Source organism: Rhinatrema bivittatum, chromosome 13 (assembly GCF_901001135.1).
Source record: "Rhinatrema bivittatum chromosome 13, aRhiBiv1.1, whole genome shotgun sequence".
Taxonomy (NCBI): domain Eukaryota; kingdom Metazoa; phylum Chordata; class Amphibia; order Gymnophiona; family Rhinatrematidae; genus Rhinatrema; species Rhinatrema bivittatum.
In genome coordinates this window covers 83,689,320-83,711,151 of record NC_042627.1, presented here as the reverse complement: position 1 = coordinate 83,711,151, position 21,832 = coordinate 83,689,320, and the positions used below count along the sequence as shown (strand labels likewise).

The 21,832-nt window shown below is 46.5% G+C and overlaps 1 protein-coding gene across 4 annotated transcripts in view; it reads right to left on the bottom strand.

Annotated features, from left to right (window-relative positions):
- ARNT2 (aryl hydrocarbon receptor nuclear translocator 2) overlaps window positions 1-21,832 on the bottom strand; it is a 251,764-nt gene that overhangs the window by 197,718 nt on the left and 32,214 nt on the right. For 2 of the 4 annotated variants that reach the window (XM_029574575.1, XM_029574577.1), the window contains exon 3: window positions 17,414-17,461. The exons of 1 other annotated variant lie outside the window; for it this stretch is intronic. In XM_029574575.1, the coding sequence (XP_029430435.1) occupies window positions 17,414-17,461 (48 nt within the window). Of the gene's footprint in view, window positions 1-9,663; window positions 9,778-17,413; window positions 17,462-21,832 lie in introns of all 4 variants that reach the window. One more of the 4 variants, XM_029574578.1, reaches the window with a different exon arrangement.

Genomic DNA, 21,832 nt, shown 5'->3' with positions numbered 1-21,832 from the left:
GGATCCTCTTGATATATACCACGGATGGGAGAGCAACCCATCTGTTGGCTTGGGACCGGGATTGCAATAACTGGCAGGAATGTTTTCAGGCTCTAGGCCAATTTTCCATGTCTGCATCCATGATGGAGAATAGATACAGACTCCTTTATCCCTGGCATTATTCCCCAGAGAGTGGCCAAATGGTGCCCAGGCCGCTCACCTACTTGCTGGCGACCGTGTTCCCAGAGAGGACCATATTGGCAGATGTGGTGGCAATGTCCTAAGCTGCAGGGGTTTTGGAGTGCTTGAAAGGATTGGTGGATAAAGCGTGGGGCGTTCAAGTTCCCCTACAAGCAGAGTTCTGGTTACTCGACCTCCCCTATCCAGATCTAGATGATGAAAAACAAAAAACGTTTTATTATCTTACTACTGCTGCCAGACTAGTGATCGCCGCTCAGTGGAAATGTACAAACCCACCCACACTCATGCAGCTCTACGGCAAAGTAAGACAAATACATTATATGGAGAAATTAATGGCCCATAGGTGGGACAGCACACGCAAATTTTATAGGATGTGGACACCGCTGATTCAACACATAGCACAGATGGAACAGCGAAACTGATAGTACGAGGAGGATCTGAGAAGTGGCAAGGGGAGGGGGGATTACTAAGCAAGAGTGGGAAATGGCAATTCTACATCTGGATATCTGTTCACCTGAGGAAACGATATTGCACTGGAACTGTTAGGTATTTTATACAAAAGTTCTGTATTTGCCTATCTTTGTACTACTGTTTGTAAGCTTTACATTATACTGGATAATAAAAAAAACTTTAAATATTTAAAAAAAAGGATCCTCTGACATAGGCAACCATAAAAGTATCAGTCTCTCTCCCCATCATAATCCAAAAATGATTCTTTCTACAACATTTTGCACAAGCTGTAGAACCTTTAGCAAATAAGCAGGTAATCCCACATAGACAGCATTACAATAATCTACATGAGTAAGAATTGCAGCTTGTACAACAGTTTTAAAATCATTAACTGACATATGTTTAAAATACTAAATCTTCATCTTATAAAACATTGTTCTTGCCACTCTGGAAATCTGAGCTTTAAATGATAATTTAGAGGTTTCGGGCTTCCTTCTGTATCTTTATAACATGATTATCAATACTGATATTAACCAATGGCCCCGAGGTACTTCTCTCAATCGAGAGCACAGATGTCTTCCCACAATTCAAAAATAAACCATTTTCAGTTAACCAACTTTGAATTTGTTTAAAGCAAAACTGAAAGTGATGTAAAGGAATTTCACCAGGAATCGCATTGGACACAATTGTACATTGTCTGCATATATTTTATAAATAACCCCTAGATCAGACGTTTTCTTACCTAGGGGAAATAAACACATTAAAAATAGCTGCAGACAGAGCACAAATGCCAAGCTGAATATGTCCCTCAAGGAAAGATGTCCTTTTGATACTAAGGTTTACAGCCTGCTCTCGATAGCTCTTCCAGTCTCACTCCAGTATTTCTCCCTGTCAGCTTTAAGAGTTTGCTGGAGTCCTCTAAGCTAATGTTTCTTCTCCCCCAGCCACAACACTTGTAGCAGAACAGCTTTTTTTCTTGGGCATCCCCACCATTACACTTCATTTAGATTCATCCACTATATCAGATCACCATTCACTTTCAGTTACATTGCATTTTGAGGTTCCTAGAGTTTAGAAAAGACTTTGGAGATTTAATGTTTCTCTTCCTGGGAACCCAAATTTTGAGCAACTGGTATCAGATGCAATCCTAAACTTTTGATTACAATCCCATGCTTAGGTGGGAAACCCTGGTTGTCGTGAGATGCAGGATTATAGTCAGCCAGACTGGAGAAGCAGGACGGCTTCTTCAAGAAGATAAGAAAGGAAAATTGGTTCTTACCTGCTAATTTTCGTTCCTGTAGTACCAAGGACCAGTCCAGACTGCTGGGTTGTGTCTCCCTTCCAGCAGGTGGAGTCAGAGAAAAAGGTTGAAGGCACCCTCTGATAACCTAGTGTGCCACCTGCGATCCCTCAGTATATTCAATATCAAAGCAGAAAATTTAAGTTGAACAATCAATGACTAGATCAAGAACAAAAAAAACCACAAGTAAAGAGCGCTAAAAACTACCGTATATACATAAAAAGAGCACGGATATAAAACAGTATCAAAAATCGTCATTCTTCATAGTCTCCTAAACCTTGCAGAAAGAAAGAAAAAAAGAAACAATTGAGCGGACTCTCCGGAAAACTATATCTCTGGGCGGGTGTCTGATCCTTGGTACTACAGGAACGAAAATTAGCAGGTAAGAACCAATTTTCCTTTCCCTGTACATACCTAGATCAGTCCAGACTGCTGGGATGTACCCAAGCTGCCCTAAATGGGGTGGGGCACGGAGAGTCCCGCACGAAGAACACTGCTGCCAAAGGAATCGACTTCCGGAGCTCGGACGTCTAAACGATAATGCTTAGCAAATGTGTGCAAAGATTTCCAAGTCGCTGCTCTGCAGATCTCCTGCGGCGAAACACATTGGCTCTCAGCCCATGATGAGGCCTGAGACCTAATCGAATGAGCTTTCAGACCATTAGGTACTGGCCGGCCATGACAAATGTTTGCCGAAGCGATGGTGTCCTTTAGCCATCGCGCAATGGTAGCCTTGGAAGCCTGACATCCCTTCTTAGGACTGCTCCATAAGACAAAAAGATGGTCTGAGAGACGAAAAGCATTAGTAACTTCTAAGTATTGTAGAAGTATCCGGCGTACATCTAGCCTCCTCAATTCCTGAGCCTGAGGAGAAGACCGATCTAAAGCGGCCAAGGAGGAAACACAGAGTAGCACGTCGCAGGTCCACGGAAGGACCAAGGCATCTACCCCTTCCGCCCGTGTTCCCTCCGGCGACTGAAAAAGCGAGCCGCCTTCGCATTCAGCCTAGTAGCCATCAGGTCCAGTCGGGGTGTCCCCCACCGATGAGTCAGGAACCGCATTGCCTTCCCGGAGAGCTCCCACACTCCGGGGTCTAGCTGCTGGCGACTGAGAAAGTCTGCTTGAACGTTGTCTACTCCGACTACGTGAGAGGCCGCCAAACGAACCAGATTGCATTCCGCCCAGACCATCAACCTGTCCGCCTCCGTGGCAACTGGACGACTCTTTGTACCACCTTGTCTGTTGATGTACGCCACCGGTGTCGCATTGTCGGAGATAACTCTCACCGATCGATGATGAACAAGTGGCAGAAAATTGCGTAACGCTAGACGAACCGCTCTAGTCTCCAAGCGATTGATGGACCACTTGGACTGCTGAGGCATCCACTTTCCCTGAGCCGACTGCGACTGGCAGACTGCCCCCCAGCCAGAAAGACTGGCATCCGTCGTCACAATTATCCACTGGGGATTCTCTAGATCCATCCCCTTCTGTAAGTGACTGGGAACTAACCACCATTCGAGACTGGACCTGGCGAGCTCCATGAGGGGCAGAGGCAGATGGAACTCCTCTGACTTGGGATCCCAGCGGGAAAGCAACGCCCTCTGCAATGGTCGCAGATGCGCAAACGCCCAGGGGACCACCTCCAGAGTAGATGCCATAGAACCAAGAACTTGCAAATAATCCCACACCGTGGGCAAAGGGAGGGCCAAAAGGCGGCACACCTGAGACATCAGCTTGAGCATTCTGTCCTGTGGGAGAAAAACCTTGCCCACAGCCATGTCAAAACGGGCTCCCAGGAATTGTAATTCCTGGGAAGGTACCAATTGACTCTTTGCGAAGTTGACTACCCAACTGAGGGAGCGAAGATGATGTAATACTGCCTGAACTGCCACTTTGCAAAGAGCTTCCAACTTCGCCCGAATGAGCCAGTCGTCCAAGTAGGGATGAACCAGAATCCCCTCTCGTCTGAGGGCTGCTGCTGCCACCACCACCATCACCTTGGTAAACACTCGAGGAGCCGTCGCTAGGCCAAACGGGAGCGCCCGAAATTGGTAATGTTCACCCAAGACCATAAACCGGAGAAATCTCTGATGACGCTCCTGGATTCCTATGTACAGATAAGCCTCCGTCAGATCCAAGGAGGCCAAAAATTCGCCTTTGTGGACGGCCGCAATGACGGACCTCAACGTCTCCATGCAAAAACGAGGAACCCGAAGTGCCCTGTTGACCGTCTTTAAGTCCAGTATCGGACGGAAGGATCCCTCCTTCTTGGGGACCACGAAGTAGATGGAGTACCATCCAGTCCGATGTTCGGCCATTGGGACCGGGACAATTGACCCTAGATCTTTCAACCGGCCCAAGGTCTGGAGTATCAACTGTTGCTTTATCTAGGACCCACAAGGCGACACCAAGAAGAGGTCCTGCAACGGGCGAGCAAAATCCAACGTGTAACCGTGTTCTATGATGTTTATAACCCACTGATCCGAGGTGATCTTGACCCATTCCTCACGAAACTGAGAGAGACGTCCTCCAATCTCTGGAACCGAGGAATGGGCCAGTGCACCTTCATTGGGCAGACTTGGTGGTAGAGAAACCTTGGGAGGCTCCCTCACGCAGAGGCCGTCTCCCGCAAAAGGAATGGGCCCAAGCCTGGGACCTCGTGGACGTCTGCCTCGGAGCAAAGGACGGGGCCCTACCTGTCCGGAAACGACCCCTGAACGATCCAAAAGTGCAAGAAGAATGAGGCTTGTCCTCCGGGAGCTTGTAAACCTTATTATCCCCCAAGTCTTTAATGAGATGCTCCAGCTCATTACTGAAAAACAAGTTTCCTTTGAATGGGAAGGAACCCAGCCACAATTTTGACGTAGCATCAACCGCCCAGTTGTGGACTCAAAGAAACCTCCTAGCAGAAACTGCCGACTCCAAACGATTCGCCTGGTCCAGCTCTGCCGGGGGGAGATCTTGAGAGGTGAGCAACTGTTGCACCCACCGAAGGATAGCTCTCTGCATGAGGCTACTGCAAACGGCCGCCCTAACACCTAGCGCCGAAACCTCAAAAATCCATTTGAGAAGAACCTTGAGCTTCCTATCCTGGAGGTCCTTCAGAGCTGTGCCTCCCGTCACCAGAATGGTCGTGCACTTAGCAATCGCTGAGACGGCCGCGTCCACCTTAGGGACCTTCAGCAACTCCAAGGACTCCTGTGGAAGCAGATAGAGTTTTTCCATGGCCCTACTAACCCTCAGACTAGCCTCTGGTGAGTCCCATTCCCGAGTAAGCAGCTGACAAAGCTTCGGGTGAAAGGGAAAGGCTTTAGGCGGAGTCCTCAGCCCCCTGGGAAAGGATCCGCCACTGGCTGCGGTGCTGGAATATCAAGCTCTTCCAGAACAAGAGGGATTAGAGGGTCCAGCTCCTCCCTGCGAAATAAGCGGAGCACCTGTGGGTCATCCCCTTCCACGAGAGCAGAATCTTCAACCTCATCGCCCGCAGTGTCCGCCGTGGAAGGGTTTTGGGGTGCGGGGTCCAGGGGAATAGCTGGTGGCAGAACCACCTGATCAGGGGCTAGACGGGGTATAGGAACTGCAGGAACTACAGGCCTTTCTGCAGGTCTAGGGACCTTAGCAGGTGGAGACTGCTGCCAATCCAAATCTGCCTCTGCCTCCATATATGCTTTGTGCAGCAGCAAAATAAACTGTGATGAAAAAGGATGCTGCCTCTTTAAGACCCCCCCCCCGGGGGCAAGACAGAAGGAGGTAGGGCTTCCAATTCCACATCTAAAGACCTTTTGGGGCTTAAACCATGAGGGGAAAGTGGCGGAGGAAGATCCCCTCCCCCAGGACTTTGTGCAGCATCGGAGCCCGAGAATTCCAAAATGGCCGCCGTTCCCGCGTTTAGCGGGGACAGGGCAGGCTGATGGAGAGGAGCTGTCTGAGCCCTTCCTAAGCCACGCGAACAAGGCAGAGACGCTCTTCTGCCTGAAACAGGCAGTTCTGAAGGCCCTTCGTCCCCGGGGAGGCAACGGTGACAGAGGTTCTCGCAGAAGAGCCGCGCGCCGGCTCTCCACACACCGAACACCGCGATCCCCGCGGCATGGCAGAAATATAAAAGAATCAGTAAGTTCCTCCGGAGCCCCGGATACTTAGAGCAGGCTTTGAAGTCCTTTTTTTTTTTTTTTTTTTTATAAAAAAATGGAGCCAGTGAATCAGGGGAATGTACCTCCCTGGAATGTAACAGGAAATAGCTCCCTTCAGAGGAATGACGCGTCTCTGGAATCGGAGGGGGGAGGGACCGGCCCCCCGGTAAATCCCCCCTACCCGGGTATTACTCACTCCCTCCGGGTATCAAGGCTTGTGGGCACAAAGCCCTTTATGCTGCTCTAACCAAATTTATTTAATTGTAATTTTTTATTTTTTTTTTAAGTACTTACTAAGGCTGATCTAGTCAATGATCATTAAGGAGCAAAGAACCCCCTTTCAATAGAAACAAACACTCAATTTAGAAAAGATCAGGACCGCAGGGCATGTCTTCCTTCACCTGCTGGAGTCAGAGAAATACTGAGGGATCGCAGGTGGCACACTGGGTTATGAGAGGGTGCCTTCAACTTTTTTCTCTGACTCCACCTGCTGGAAGGGAGACACAACCCAGCAGTCTGGACTGATCCTGGTACGTACAGAGAACCAGCATTGCTCGCCAAACATATATCAAGCTTTGCAGCTTGCCAGGGAGCAGTTTAAGGAGCTACAAGTGACTCAAGCGGATTGATCCTTTAAGTTTTCCAAGGGAAAACAAATGGAAATCTGCGCTAGTCAGAGCTATTAAGAAGCAGGTGGTGGGCATCAAGGACATCAGTGGGGCTGTGATATATGAGAAGATAACATTAATCAGGCGTTGTGGAATATTTGTGGCTGCATCAATTTCCAAGGCACTTACAGCCCTGAAATACAATTGACTATTAACACCTTGCCAAATGGTAAGTGGCCTAGACATGATGGGTACCTTTATTCAAAGCCTTTATTTTGCGATTTGTTTAATTATCTAAATAATACTCAAGTTTTTAGTAAGTATCTACAAAAAAAGATAAGGATATTCAAGACTGTAACTCATACCAACTTCTCTCTTTAATAAATAAAGATATAGAAATGCTTGCTAAAGTATAGCAGCTTCAGCTTGAATAGGTCTTGCCTAGTTTCTTGTATTTGTATCAAACAGGTTTCGTTAAGGGCCGCAGTTCCTCTAACAATACCAGAAGGTTCATTTCATTAATAAAGGTAAGGCTCCGGGCTTCATGCTGGTTCTGAATGCTTCCAAAGCCTTTCACAGGATTTTCTGCTCATTCCTGTTTGCAGTGCTGCCTTGCAAGTGTGGATTAGGGCATTTTAGTTTAAACAATTTTCTTGCTTGCAAAAATGTACAGACCACAATAGGCACTGCAGATGCACTGTGACTCTTACATGCACATGCATGACAAAGGATTTTATAACAGTACCTGAGGCTCCCTGTATCCCCCCATAGAAAATGTCTGGATTCAGTGAATTGTGTAACCAAACAACACGTTGTGAATCCAGAACTTCTGGAACGATGCCACAGTGACTGGATATATTCATTCCAGGTTTGCAGGAAGTTACTGCGATGGCGTGGAGAAGTCTGGGAGATCATGCATTCCATCCCAAAATGATGGTGGGGTCGGGTTTTTCCAGTGGATTAATATTAATTTCGTACCCACATAGCAGGTTTTGCGAAAGAACAAGCGTGATCCCTGGCCTCTTAAGAGCAAAAGAGGAAACCAATCAAACAGCACTGGTTGCAGCGTCGGAGTTACCACAATGTCCAACACGTCCGCCAAATAGTAAATAATTCGTCCCCAATATTTTCTGATTAGTGGGCAACACCAAAACATATGTGAGAGCGTTCCCTCCACCTGATTACACATTTCCCAGATATTGCCGAGGGTGTAAGATGAGATTCATATGCCACCTTGGAGGATATATACGCCCTCCACAGAAACTTATACTGCATTTCGCGGTAATACATATTTAGGGTCATTTTTTGAAAGCAGGAGCGCATTAACGTTTCCGTAACCTTAAACGTCCCTTCAGCATTTCACCATTCAGCCAGCAAGTGTCATCGACAAGGAGATTAACCGTCCATGAAAAGATGCTGTTGTGAAGTTGTATGGAAAAGGATTGTCATTATAATCGGTGTTTTAAGCACGCTGTTGTGCTGTGGGATATATACTGCAGTGCATAAATTGGAATTCGGGTTTGGACAGTGATCGATTTAAGGAAGATATTTAGAGAAGATTTGAGCGATGTGAAGATTGGTGAAAACGGTGGTGCTTTCATTTAAAAGACAATCTTGGAGTTCTGAAGGGATTTTGTCCGAAATTCACTTTGATGAATGTCCCCTGAAGAAGCCCATTGAGGGTGAAACAAGGGTCCTCGTCAGGAGCCGTATGAATTATACCAATTGAAGTTGGGAATTCAATCTACTGATATTGTGTTGTCATTGTCCTTATTGTGGAATTTGGGTACTATGTGGCACAATTTACTGTAGTGGGGTTTGTTCTCTTACTACATGTAATTTTATTTGGGATAATGAAACATGTATTAATGAGTGTGTATGAGTGGTTGGGAAAGTGGAGCGTCGATTGGGGGCTATGATTATGCTTTAATTATTAAGATTGTGGGATAGCTCCTTGTTGAAAACACATGTTGGGGATATGAAGAAGATCTTTAAAAAGAATGTTAATAAAAAATTATTAGGTGATTGTGGAAATAAATGGTATTTTAACATATATGTACCTCTGATATATTCAGAGGGTCTGCACTCATTTTGTATTGACTTTCAAGATTTAGGCAGATAAATCAGAATTTATCCGGATAAGTAGCAAACAACTACTACATCCAAGTATTTTTACATTTAACTTTAAAAATATGCGCATTGAGATTTTACGTGAGTAATTTACACTCATTTATCCCCCATCCCCACCAGTAAATCAGCTTTCACTAAGTCAGGAGATTTTCTAACATGCGGGCGGTATTGAAATTATTAGTTTTACCAATTAGTACACCAGCTCATCTACAGATTATTGAGCCCACATTTCACCCAGACCCCTACCCAGTCAGGATTTAACTTTTAAAACATTCACAAGAGTAGGTATAAATATACGCGAGTAAGCTGCCAAATTTACATGTGTAAATTGCTTTTAAAATAGCAATTTAGTCGCATAAATGTTGGCCCACCCCCTTTTTTACACATGCAAATTTATTTGCATACCTTTACTTACACTTGTATTTTGAGGTTTACAAAATAGCATATGCATGAGATATGCTATTTACACAACTCTTGGAAAATTCACCTTTATCTGTGTTTCGATTGAAAAGATATTTTTAATTTCTCTGGGTATAACAAATAAACATATCATCACCCCAGGCACCCTCACTGCAGGGTGTCTCCAATGCACTAAAATTCTCCTTATGAGGGAGGGGCTGGGGCAGGTGGAGGATAACAGATTGTGAGCCCTCTAGAGACAGGATAAGACCTACAGTATCTGAATATAATCCGCTTTGAAATGCCTGAAAGGCAGAATATAAATAAAAGATAATCATCATTGAAATTGGATATTAGGTGTATTTTTGAAATATCACACATTTAATTGACATTTCTACAAATGTATTAAAAATTATAATAATGTGTTTCAATAAGCAGTGTCCAGCCCATCCCCAAAGGCACTCACCTGTCCACAGTTTGTACTATGAAAAGGGAATTTGTCCTCTTCCCTCAGCTGATTTCTCTGCCCGACACGCCTACCTTCTAAATCTTATCCTTAGGAATCTGATCATCATCATACCTGCAGTGCAAAAAGAACAGAGTGAATCCAGACAGCAAATCACAAACTGTGACATTAAAAGTGTGTATGTGTGTGTTTCCAAGCAGGCCACAATCTTGTGAATATGGTTGTAGGGGGCGCTTTCAAGCCAAGGTGCTATACTGTGGGTGCAGATTTTGCAAAGCAGGGAGCAGCACTACATAAGTCTGTGTGAGGCATCACTGGTTCATATCAGCTCAAGTTGGTACTGACTGAAAGCCAGCTGATGACCTATGTGCAGGAAGCTGCTGCTCACATTCCAGTTTCCAGGGGACATGGAGAAACTGCACTAGATTTTCACTCTTCACAGAGTAAGCATTGCCACTGCCTGGGCTGTGCCTGTTCCATGATTAAATAGGGACTTCAGTTTCTAATGCTATCAAATAGGTACTTTTCAGTATTTCTAAATTCACTGGATATGTACAAATTTAAGAATATTCCTCTAAACATTTCAATTAGTAACTAATTGAGAATAGCAGAAATCATCTCTAGGTGCTTTCTCATTGCCAGAACAGAACAAACTGTTGCATAACTCATAATATAACAACTTGTTTTAGAGAACTAGTTTCCAAGTACTCAAGTAAAGATGCTATTACAATGTCCCCGACTGCCTCAGATCACTGCTTGTATCACTCTTCTGTAAATCAGAGGCTACCAGGGGTGTCAGGAATTATACTAGGGCTACTCAAAACTAGCACCTTATGGTTAATAGCAAACAACCTGTCCCACCATCTTTACATTTATGGCTGGATAAGATGGCTGATTTATTGTACTTTGTTTGAATGCGAAATTTTCAGGAAGAATGGTTGGAGAATCTTTTTTTCCCTGTCATTGGGAGAACTAATTTTGGTTTCACAGATATCTGATAGTTTGATTGAATTTGCTGGCATGGATGAATGTGAAGAAGATGTGCGTGATGGGATGAATATTGTTGGTTGGTATATACAGTGGGGGAGGAGTAGTAGTTGGGTTTATTTCATCTAATTTAAAAAAAGGGCGACCAAAATGATAAGGGGAATGGAACAGGTCCCCTATGAGGAAAGACTAAAGAGGTTAGGACTTTTCAGCTTGGAGAAGAGACGGCTGAGGGGGATATGATAGAGGTGTTTAAAATCATGAGCGGTCTAGAACAGGTAGATGTGAATCGGTTTTTTACTCTTTCAGATAATAGAAGGACTAGGGGGCATTCCATGAAGTTAGCATAGGGCACATTTAAAACTAATCGGAGAAAGTTCTTTTTCACTCAACGCACAATTAAACTCTGGAATTTGTTGCCAGAGGATGTGGTTAGTGCAGTTAGTATAGCGGTGTTTAAAAAAGGATTGGATAAGTTCTTGGAGGAGAAGTCCATTACCTGCTATTAATCAAGTTTACTTAGGGAATAGCCACTGCTATTAATTGCATCAGTAGCATGGGATCTTCTTAGTGTTTGGGTAATTGCCAGGTTCTTGTGGCCTGGTTTTGGCCCCTTGTGGAAACAGGATGCTGGGCTTGATGGACCCTTGGTCTGACCCAGCATGGCATGTTCTTATGTTCTTAAAGCAGAGTTGCTTACCTGTAACAGGTGTTCTCCGAGGACAGCAGGATGTTATTTCTCACACATGGGCGACATCATCAGATCGGCAGCAACTTTGATGTCAAAGATTCTAGAACTCTCGGACATGCCCTACAGAGCATGTGCAGCTGTAGTCATCACCCTGCCCCCTAGGCAGAGTCCCTCAGTCCATGATATAGCACTACCAGGGCAGGAGGGTGGGTTTCGTGAGGACTAACATCCTGCTGCCCTGTGAGAACACCTGTTACAGGTAAGCAACTCTGCTTTCTCCTAGGACAAGCAGGATGTGGCCCTCACACATGGATGAATCCCAAGCTATAGGCTGTCTGAGTAGGACAAAGCGGGAAATCACACCGTGCTGAAAGCACCACCTCTCTCCCTTTTGCCTGTGAGGCAGCCGACCCACAAAGGGGTCTAAGTAGGAAAAGAGAAAACCATAGAAAAGACAGACACAACACCACGATGCATAGTGGAGGCGCCTAAGGCAAGGGAGTGATGCGAGTGTGAGCAGAAGCATACGCCGCATCACAGAAAACCTTACAAGCAGGGTTTCGGATTAGTAAACCCTGACAATGACAGTAGGTCTAGAATCTGCTGGATACAGGAAAAGTCTAGACATGCAAACAAGAGAAGACCAGTTTCCTTCAGTGTTACAAGACAACCGAAAAAGCAACTGGGGCCTGAGAGCTCCCCAGAAAGAAACTGCAGTCCGCTAGGTTCTGAAGGACAGACGGGTGCCCCATGTTTGGCTGATAGGCACAATGGACAGAAAAATGCAAGCAATGCTTGGAAGAATGATCAGCAACATTGGCAGGGTCTGTGACAGATCCCACGTGCTGATCATGCAGGATAGCATCAAGAGTTTCAGGGGACGAAAGGCAATCCCTGATTAGGATCGCAAGCTCAAACCCCCGAGCAGGGAGATAAGTGAGGCCTAAAGCTCATCCACACTGCACCACAGGATAGTTCAGGTGAGCAGGAAGGCACTTTGGACAACCCAGTGAAGTGAGAAAAGCTAAAGGCAGTACTGGCCAGAGCTTGGTGGTGTCTCTTTCCCTGCAGGTATACACTACGATATACCACGAATGCCCTAGCTTTTCCTCCCCTCCCCTCGATGAGAGCAAATCCCCCAGGAAAGAAATCCAGAAATAACTTCACCAAAAGACAGGAAGCCGGGGTGCTGCAAGTGCAAATTCCTATAGAACAGGATTTCTTCATCAGCCTGGAAACCCTACGAGTACCAGTGCAAGGACACTGTGATCTCGGAACAGGCTGCCCACCAACCATAGCTCAGCCATGATTACATATATTTCTCCCAAGGAAGCACACAGTCCAGTAACTGGAACAACCATTGCATGAACCAGGATTTTCCTGTCCGCAGACAGGGTTATCCCTAAAATGGGGAAGTACAGCTTGCAAGCCACTGCAACCAATGAGAAGCACCTCTGTTGCGGGATCCCTCGTCACCCACTTCCCTCAGCCATGGACATGGCGATAGGTTGAAATGCCTACTTGCCAATAGATGGACTAGAATCCTCTTCACTGAGGTAGGGGCCCACAGGGCAGAATGACTGGCAATAGTGGTCCTCCACGAAAAACTCCCATTGAGCTCAGCAGGTATCAAAAGTGACTCCTGGGTGAGAGAAACCCCTAATCTTCACCGGGGAGCTACCCTGAAGAGGAAACTCCTGGTACGAGGGGGAAACTGAATCTGGAATGGCTCCCTTGCGAAATAGACATGCTGTGCCTTAGGGTGACCTAAAGACAGCGCTACCGCCCGACTGGCTCTCGGATCTCACGAGGAACAGAGAGCGACTGCCAGTCAGAAGCAGTGACATCCCTTCTCCGGGAAACAGAGAATGACCCATTGTAGGAGTGGACAACCAGGCATCGGGGGGGGGGCAAAGGACCCATAAGGGTCGCCCTGGAAACCCAGTCATATCTCCCCTTCCAGAAGGGACAGAAAAGCAAACAGAATTAGGGCCTCCAGATCCCGAAAAACATTCCAACTCTCCAGGTGAGAGTTGGGTTACAGTCACTGATCACTGAGGTTCAGAAGCAACCAAATATGCCACTTGCAGCCACCCTCAAATGGGGTAGGCTATCACGGTAATGAACAGAGAGATCCCAGCAAAAAAGGTCCACTGACCGCTGCTGCTGTACCCTGGTCCTAGCCTACAAAGAGATGCACTGATTCAAAAGAATCAAGGCTTCAGTTCAGCGATAAACCTGCAAGGGACAGAGCCCAAGAGATTTCCCCACAAAGGGGAATCTCTGAAGAAGGAGAAGAATCCCAACACTACCCTCCTGGTATCCACTCTCATAGGGGTTTGACCAGGAATGCAGTCTTAGGTTAGTCCTGTGGCTGTGAGGGAAACACACATACCCACTCTCTTACAATAGAGGGAAACTGGAAGAATAGTGCCCTCCACTGTAAAAGCACACTGACTAGTACTCATACAGTGGTATCCCATCCTGTGGATGGTGGTACACCTATGAACCCACTCGCCGTGCTTGTAGGTAGAATCCATCAACACAGCAAGGACCAATGACTGAACACCAACTGTTAAGAGTCGGTGGCTGCACACTGCTGAAAAAGCAATCACAGCGTGTGTGATGGCGCTTTCTTCACCAGTGCTCCTCAGCAGTTTAAAGTGCAGAACAGACAAGGAGGTTGATAGCTTGACGTGACAATGGCAGAACCCTGGTATGGCTTCGTACTGTACCGACAGAGATTGCTGTCTGCCAGTGCCCGAAGCAATTGGAGTAGATGACTCTTGCTGTACCCGGCCACACATACTGTGCTACACTGTCATACTACCTCTCAATGGAGTGAATAGGAACAGTGTGACGTGAGTGTCCCCAGTACCACTGGGGCTCTAATTATGGCATGGTGGCAAGTGGTGCTCTATGGTATCACCCCCATGGTATCCCCAGTACCTGATAACACGCCAAGACTCTAAACACAGCCCTTGAAATTATGTCGGGAATGGCTCACCGCTATTTCCCTCATAGAACGGCAGCAGCAAAGTCCATGGCGACCGACGGTGCCCATGGTACTCTGTGGTAGTGTCCTACAGCATCTGACTGCGTCCCCTGGTGCCTACTGTGGTGTCAGTGCCCGTAGAGCCCATAGCACTCTCACACTCAACAATGATGCATTGCATCAATGGCACCAAAAGATGCTGCACCCAGAGTTTCGAATGTGCTTGACCATGTCTTCACCAGTTTAATGGTATATAGTGTCAAGACTGCTGCTGCCGTTCTATGAGGGAAATAGCGGTGAGCCATTCCAGACATAATTTCAAGGGCTGTGTTTAGAGTCTTGGCGTGTTATCAGGTACTGGGGATACCATGGGGGTGATACCATAGAGCACCACCTGCCACCATGCCATAATTAGAGCCCCAGTGGTACTGGGGACACTCACGTCACACTGTTCCTATTCACTCCATTGAGAGTTAGTATGACAGTGTAGCACAGTATGTGTGGCCGGGTACAGCAAGAGTACCCGGCCACACATACTGTGTGGCCGGGAGCAAGGGCACCGTCACCACAGGCATCAAGGCAGCTCCACATCGCGCTGGCATCGAGGCCACATACCTCGATGATACCTAAGGCAGCTCGGATGGCGTCAAGGGGGATCATGGTGCTCAGTGGCAGTCCCAGTCCCTGATACTAGAGGTCGAGGCTGCTACTCAGCCACATCGAGGCCCAAGGCGTTCGATGACTCTAGTGCATTGAAACTCTACAGCGCCCACAGACACCTACAGCACAGAAGGCCCTTATGGTATCAAGGGTGGTCACGCACCTTGATGGCATTGAGGCATCCCGGGACCTCAACGGCGTAAAGGGGACTATGGTACTCAATGGCAGTCCTGGTCCCCGAAGTGGTCCTGATACTGATGTATCAGATCATCAGTGCACAGATGTGCATGGGCAATAGATACTGAGCATGGCACTGAAGGTGTAGCAGCAAGCTGCTTGCCCAGGTTCCTGCTCACCCTCTCTCACAAGGAGACTGCACTGCCATCACAGGCAAGCAGAAGGGGAGGCTACATCATCTATGGCTTCTGGCCATGGAGACTAGTTCCTTTTAATGTTGGGAGGATGAACTCTCCCTCCTACAGGAACGGCATTGGTCCTCGATCTCTTCACAGTTGAACCTCTATTGATGCCGATTGATCAGTGAAATGACATGGAACTCCTGCCCGAGTAGAACTTAGACAAGTCCCCAGGCTCAGCGGCCTACACATGGACTGCATTTTGTCAGTCCTGCCAGCATCTGACAAAGGTACAAAAACAGACAGAGCAAGGATAGACCACAGATACTAAACTGCAGGTGCAGTATTTATTTAATAAGGGATAGTATTAGGCTCTGCCAGGCTGCACAGAGACTAAGGCCCACCATGCAGCTGGTAGACAGTGGAAAAAGAATAAAAAAGAAAAGAAAAAGAAAAGAAAACTCCTATAAGGTAAAGGGAAGAAAAACAGCTGCAGTTCTAGAAAAAATAATTTTTTTTCTCCCGCGACCACAAGGTTCCGCAGAAAACAAAAGAGATGGCGGGACTCTGCCTACAGCTGCACATGCTCAGTAGGACATGTTTGAGAGTTCTAGAATCTTTGAGGTCAAAGTTCCAGACCAGGCTCCATCTGATGATGTCACCCACGGGTGAGGACTAACATCCTACTTGTCCTCAGAGAAAAGGTTTATAGCACGACATCTGCTGATTACATGTTGAGTTATATCAATCTTTACTTTGATGACCATCATTTCCATGTTACTGAGCTATTTTTTATAGTTGTTGAATTGAATAAATACAATTTCCAAAAAAGAAAAAAAGCACACAACCTTTCCTAATGCCTTCCCTTCAAGCTATATAGTACTGTAAGATGTGATATTGCAGTAAGTCACTACACTCACATAACCCCTCTTCTGAAGTCACTGCATTGGCCCCCTATCTGCTCCCGCATACTGTTCAAGCTCCTCTTTCTCACCTACAAACACCTTCACTCTTCAGCTCCTCACTCCTCTCTCTCTACATCCCCCCTCCATGCACTCTGCTCATCAGACAAGTCGCTCTTATCTGTGCCCTTCTCCTCTATCACCAATTTCCAACTCCATGTGTTCTGGTGTGTCCTGCTCCCTCTCTCGCTGTGTTTAAATCCCAACTAAAGACCCACCTTTTTCTGGCTCCTTTTAAATCTTAGGCCTGATTGTCTGCTTTTAGCCTCATTAACTTAATTTTTTTTCTTTCTTTTTTAAACCAGTCTTGCTTTATGAAATATCCCAAGTCTCTTGTCCTGTATGTTTGTCTTATTCGATTGTAAGCTCTATTGAGCAGGGACTGTCCTTTTTGTGTGTTTGTGCAGCACTGTTTATGATGTGTAGTGCTATAAATAAATATCAAGTAGTAGTAATATGTTTAGGAGTTGTGTTACACGTGGAAGGATATACAGAGCTATTTTAGTGGTAGTATAAATGGCAAGTAAGATTTGTATGAACGATGTGAGGTTGTGTGAATGAGCATTACATAATTTTTAAGTCTGGTTTTGGAGTTTAGGTAGGTTTAGAGTCTAGGCAACAGGAGCATTGTTGTAGTTGGGTTTCTGTGTATTAAGGAGTAATAAATCAATTTAAATATATATGATAGGTGCATTTATTTTCAGAATATTTGGCAAAAGAAAACTTTTTTTTATTTCAGTGTGTTGGCTGTTAGAATACTGATCCCAATATTCTTTATTTTGGATAGTTCAGACACCTTATTAGCCAATTTTGTAGTGCACCGATATACCATATCACTATAGACTGAAGCTTTGTTTAGTTTGTCAGCAAAGATCTTCCTACCTTCTTATGTTACTCAGCCCTGAAGAAATCTGGATTCTTTCCAGAATGCAAGTCATTTTATTGTATCAACACAGTTATCATCCAAAGACGATGATGTGCATGAACTTTCATGACAACATATATGAAAGATAAGTTTCTCACAACCTGTTAAGAATCCAGCCTTATTCCTTTACAAACAGATTCCCATTTTCTTTCTCTACAGACTTGTAAAACACACCTTGAAAATTTGCTGGGTCCTTCTCCATCCTCGTCATCAAAGTCCATTCTAAAAGAGAAAACCAGTTTGATAAACTTATGTCACAGTGCCCTCAACACATTTTACACTGACAGTTTCCAAATTTTCCCATTTAGAAGCCACTTCAATAGGGATGCAAAACTCCCAGGTGCCAGATTGCCGGGTTAGAGCTGCTACATACATTTTACTATGATGCCCACACAGTACGTGAGTGAATGTGCATAAGGAACGTGTGCTGCATGGCTGCTGGCATTCAGTGGGGTATTCCTGGAGTGGCAACTGCAGTAATACAAAACTCCCAGGTGCCAGGTTGCCGGATAAGAGCTGCTACATACATTTTACTATGATGCCCACACAGTACGTGAGTGAATGTGCATAAGGTACGTGTGCTGCATGGCTGCTGGCATTCAGTGGGGTATTCCTGGAGTGGGAACTGCAGTAATACAAAACTCCCAGGTGCCAGGTTGCCGGATAAGAGCTGCTACATACATTTTACTATGATGCCCACACAGTACGTGAGTGAATGTGCATAAGGAACGTGTGCTGCATGGCTGCTGGCATTCAGTGGGGTATTCCTGGAGTGGGAACTGCAGTAATACAAAACTCCCAGGTGCCAGGTTGCCGGATAAGAGCTGCTACATACATTTTACTATGATGCCCACACAGTACATGAGTGAATGTGCATAAGGTACGTGTGCTGCATGGCTGCTGGCATTCAGTGGGGTATTCCTGGAGTGGCAACTGCAGTAATACAAAACTCCCAGGTGCCAGGTTGCCGGGTTAGAGCTGCTACATACATTTTACTATGATGCCCACACAGTACGTGAGTGAATGTGCATAAGGAACGTGTGCTGCATGGCTGCTGGCATTCAGTGGGGTATTCCTGGAATGGGAACTGCAGTAATACAAAACTCCCAGGTGCCAGGTTGCCGGGTTAGAGCTGCTACATACATTTTACTATGATGCCCACACAGTACGTGAGTGAATGTGCATAAGGTACGTGTGCTGCATGGCTGCTGGCATTCAGTGGGGTATTCCTGGAGTGGCAACTGCAGTAATACAAAACTCCCAGGTGCCAGGTTGCCGGGTTAGAGCTGCTACATACATTTTACTATGATGCCCACACAGTACGTGAGTGAATGTGCATAAGGTACGTGTGCTGCATGGCTGCTGGCATTCAGTGGGGTATTCCTGGAGTGGGAACTGCAGTAATACAAAACTCCCAGGTGCCAGGTTGCCGGGTTAGAGCTGCTACATACATTTTACTATGATGCCCACACAGTACGTGAGTGAATGTGCATAAGGAACGTGTGCTGCATGGCTGCTGGCATTCAGTGGGGTATTCCTGGAATGGGAACTGCAGTAATACAAAACTCCCAGGTGCCAGGTTGCCGGGTTAGAGCTGCTACATACATTTTACTATGATGCCCACACAGTACATGAGTGAAAGTGCATAAGGTACGTGTGCTGCATGGCTGCTGGCATTCAGTGGGGTATTCCTGGAGTGGCCACTGCAGTAATACAAAATTCCCAGGTGCCAGGTTGCCGGGTTAGAGCTGCTACATACATTTTACTATGATGCCCACACAGTACGTGAGTGAATGTGCATAAGGTACGTGTGCTGCATGGCTGCTGGCATTCAGTGGGGTATTCCTGGAGTGGGAACTGCAGTAATACAAAACTCCCAGGTGCCAGGTTGCCGGGTTAGAGCTGCTACATACATTTTACTATGATGCCCACACAGTACGTGAGTGAATGTGCATAAGGAACGTGTGCTGCATGGCTGCTGGCATTCAGTGGGGTATTCCTGGAGTGGGAACTGCAGTAATACAAAACTCCCAGGTGCCAGGTTGCCGGGTTAGAGCTGCTACATACATTTTACTATGATGCCCACACAGTACGTGAGTGAATGTGCATAAGGAACGTGTGCTGCATGGCTGCTGGCATTCAGTGGGGTATTCCTGGAATGGGAACTGCAGTAATACAAAACTCCCAGTTGCCAGGTTGCCGGGTTAGAGCTGCTACATACATTTTACTATGATGCCCACACAGTACGTGAGTGAATGTGCATAAGGTACGTGTGCTGCATGGCTGCTGGCATTCAGTGGGGTATTCCTGGAGTGGCAACTGCAGTAATACAAAATTCCCAGGTGCCAGGTTGCCGGGTTAGAGCTGCTACATACATTTTACTATGATGCCCACACAGTACATGAGTGAATGTGCATAAGGTACGTGTGCTGCATGGCTGCTGGCATTCAGTGGGGTATTCCTGGAGTGGGAACTGCAGTAATACAAAACTCCCAGGTGCCAGGTTGCCGGGTTAGAGCTGCTACATACATTTTACTATGATGCCCACACAGTACGTGAGTGAATGTGCATAAGGTACGTGTGCTGCATGGCTGCTGGCATTCAGTGGGGTATTCCTGGAGTGGGAACTGCAGTAATACAAAACTCCCAGGTGCCAGGTTGCCGGATAAGAGCTGCTACATACATTTTACTATGATGCCCACACAGTACGTGAGTGAATGTGCATAAGGAACGTGTGCTGCATGGCTGCTGGCATTCAGTGGGGTATTCCTGGAGTGGGAACTGCAGTAATACAAAACTCCCAGGTGCCAGGTTGCCGGATAAGAGCTGCTACATACATTTTACTATGATGCCCACACAGTACGTGAGTGAATGTGCATAAGGTACGTGTGCTGCATGGCTGCTGGCATTCAGTGGGGTATTCCTGGAATGGGAACTGCAGTAATACAAAACTCCCAGGTGCCAGGTTGCCGGGTTAGAGCTGCTACATACATTTTACTATGATGCCCACACAGTACGTGAGTGAATGTGCATAAGGTACGTGTGCTGCATGGCTGCTGGCATTCAGTGGGGTATTCCTGGAGTGGCAACTGCAGTAATACAAAACTCCCAGGTGCCAGGTTGCCGGGTTAGAGCTGCTACATACATTTTACTATGATGCCCACACAGTACGTGAGTGAATGTGCATAAGGTACGTGTGCTGCATGGCTGCTGGCATTCAGTGGGGTATTCCTGGAGTGGGAACTGCAGTAATACAAAACTCCCAGGTGCCAGGTTGCCGGGTTAGAGCTGCTACATACATTTTACTATGATGCCCACACAGTACGTGAGTGAATGTGCATAAGGAACGTGTGCTGCATGGCTGCTGGCATTCAGTGGGGTATTCCTGGAATGGGAACTGCAGTAATACAAAACTCCCAGGTGCCAGGTTGCCGGGTTAGAGCTGCTACATACATTTTACTATGATGCCCACACAGTACATGAGTGAAAGTGCATAAGGTACGTGTGCTGCATGGCTGCTGGCATTCAGTGGGGTATTCCTGGAATGGGAACTGCAGTAATACAAAACTCCCAGGTGCCAGGTTGCCGGGTTAGAGCTGCTACATACATTTTACTATGATGCCCACACAGTACGTGAGTGAATGTGCATAAGGTACGTGTGCTGCATGGCTGCTGGCATTCAGTGGGGTATTCCTGGAGTGGCAACTGCAGTAATACAAAATTCCCAGGTGCCAGGTTGCCGGGTTAGAGCTGCTACATTCATTTTACTATGATGCCCACACAGTACATGAGTGAATGTGCATAAGGTACGTGTGCTGCATGGCTGCTGGCATTCAGTGGGGTATTCCTGGAGTGGGAACTGCAGTAATACAAAACTCCCAGGTGCCAGGTTGCCGGGTTAGAGCTGCTACATACATTTTACTATGATGCCCACACAGTACGTGAGTGAATGTGCATAAGGTACGTGTGCTGCATGGCTGCTGGCATTCAGTGGGGTATTCCTGGAGTGGGAACTGCAGTAATACAAAACTCCCAGGTGCCAGGTTGCCGGATAAGAGCTGCTACATACATTTTACTATGATGCCCACACAGTACGTGAGTGAATGTGCATAAGGAACGTGTGCTGCATGGCTGCTGGCATTCAGTGGGGTATTCCTGGAGTGGGAACTGCAGTAATACAAAACTCCCAGGTGCCAGGTTGCCGGATAAGAGCTGCTACATACATTTTACTATGATGCCCACACAGTACGTGAGTGAATGTGCATAAGGTACGTGTGCTGCATGGCTGCTGGCATTCAGTGGGGTATTCCTGGAGTGGCCACTGCAGTAATACAAAATTCCCAGGTGCCAGGTTGCCGGGTTAGAGCTGCTACATACATTTTACTATGATGCCCACACAGTACGTGAGTGAATGTGCATAAGGAACGTGTGCTGCATGGCTGCTGGCATTCAGTGGGGTATTCCTGGAGTGGGAACTGCAGTAATACAAAACTCCCAGGTGCCAGGTTGCTGGGTTAGAGCTGCTACATACATTTTACTATGATGCCCACACAGTACGTGAGTGAATGTGCATAAGGTACGTGTGCTGCATGG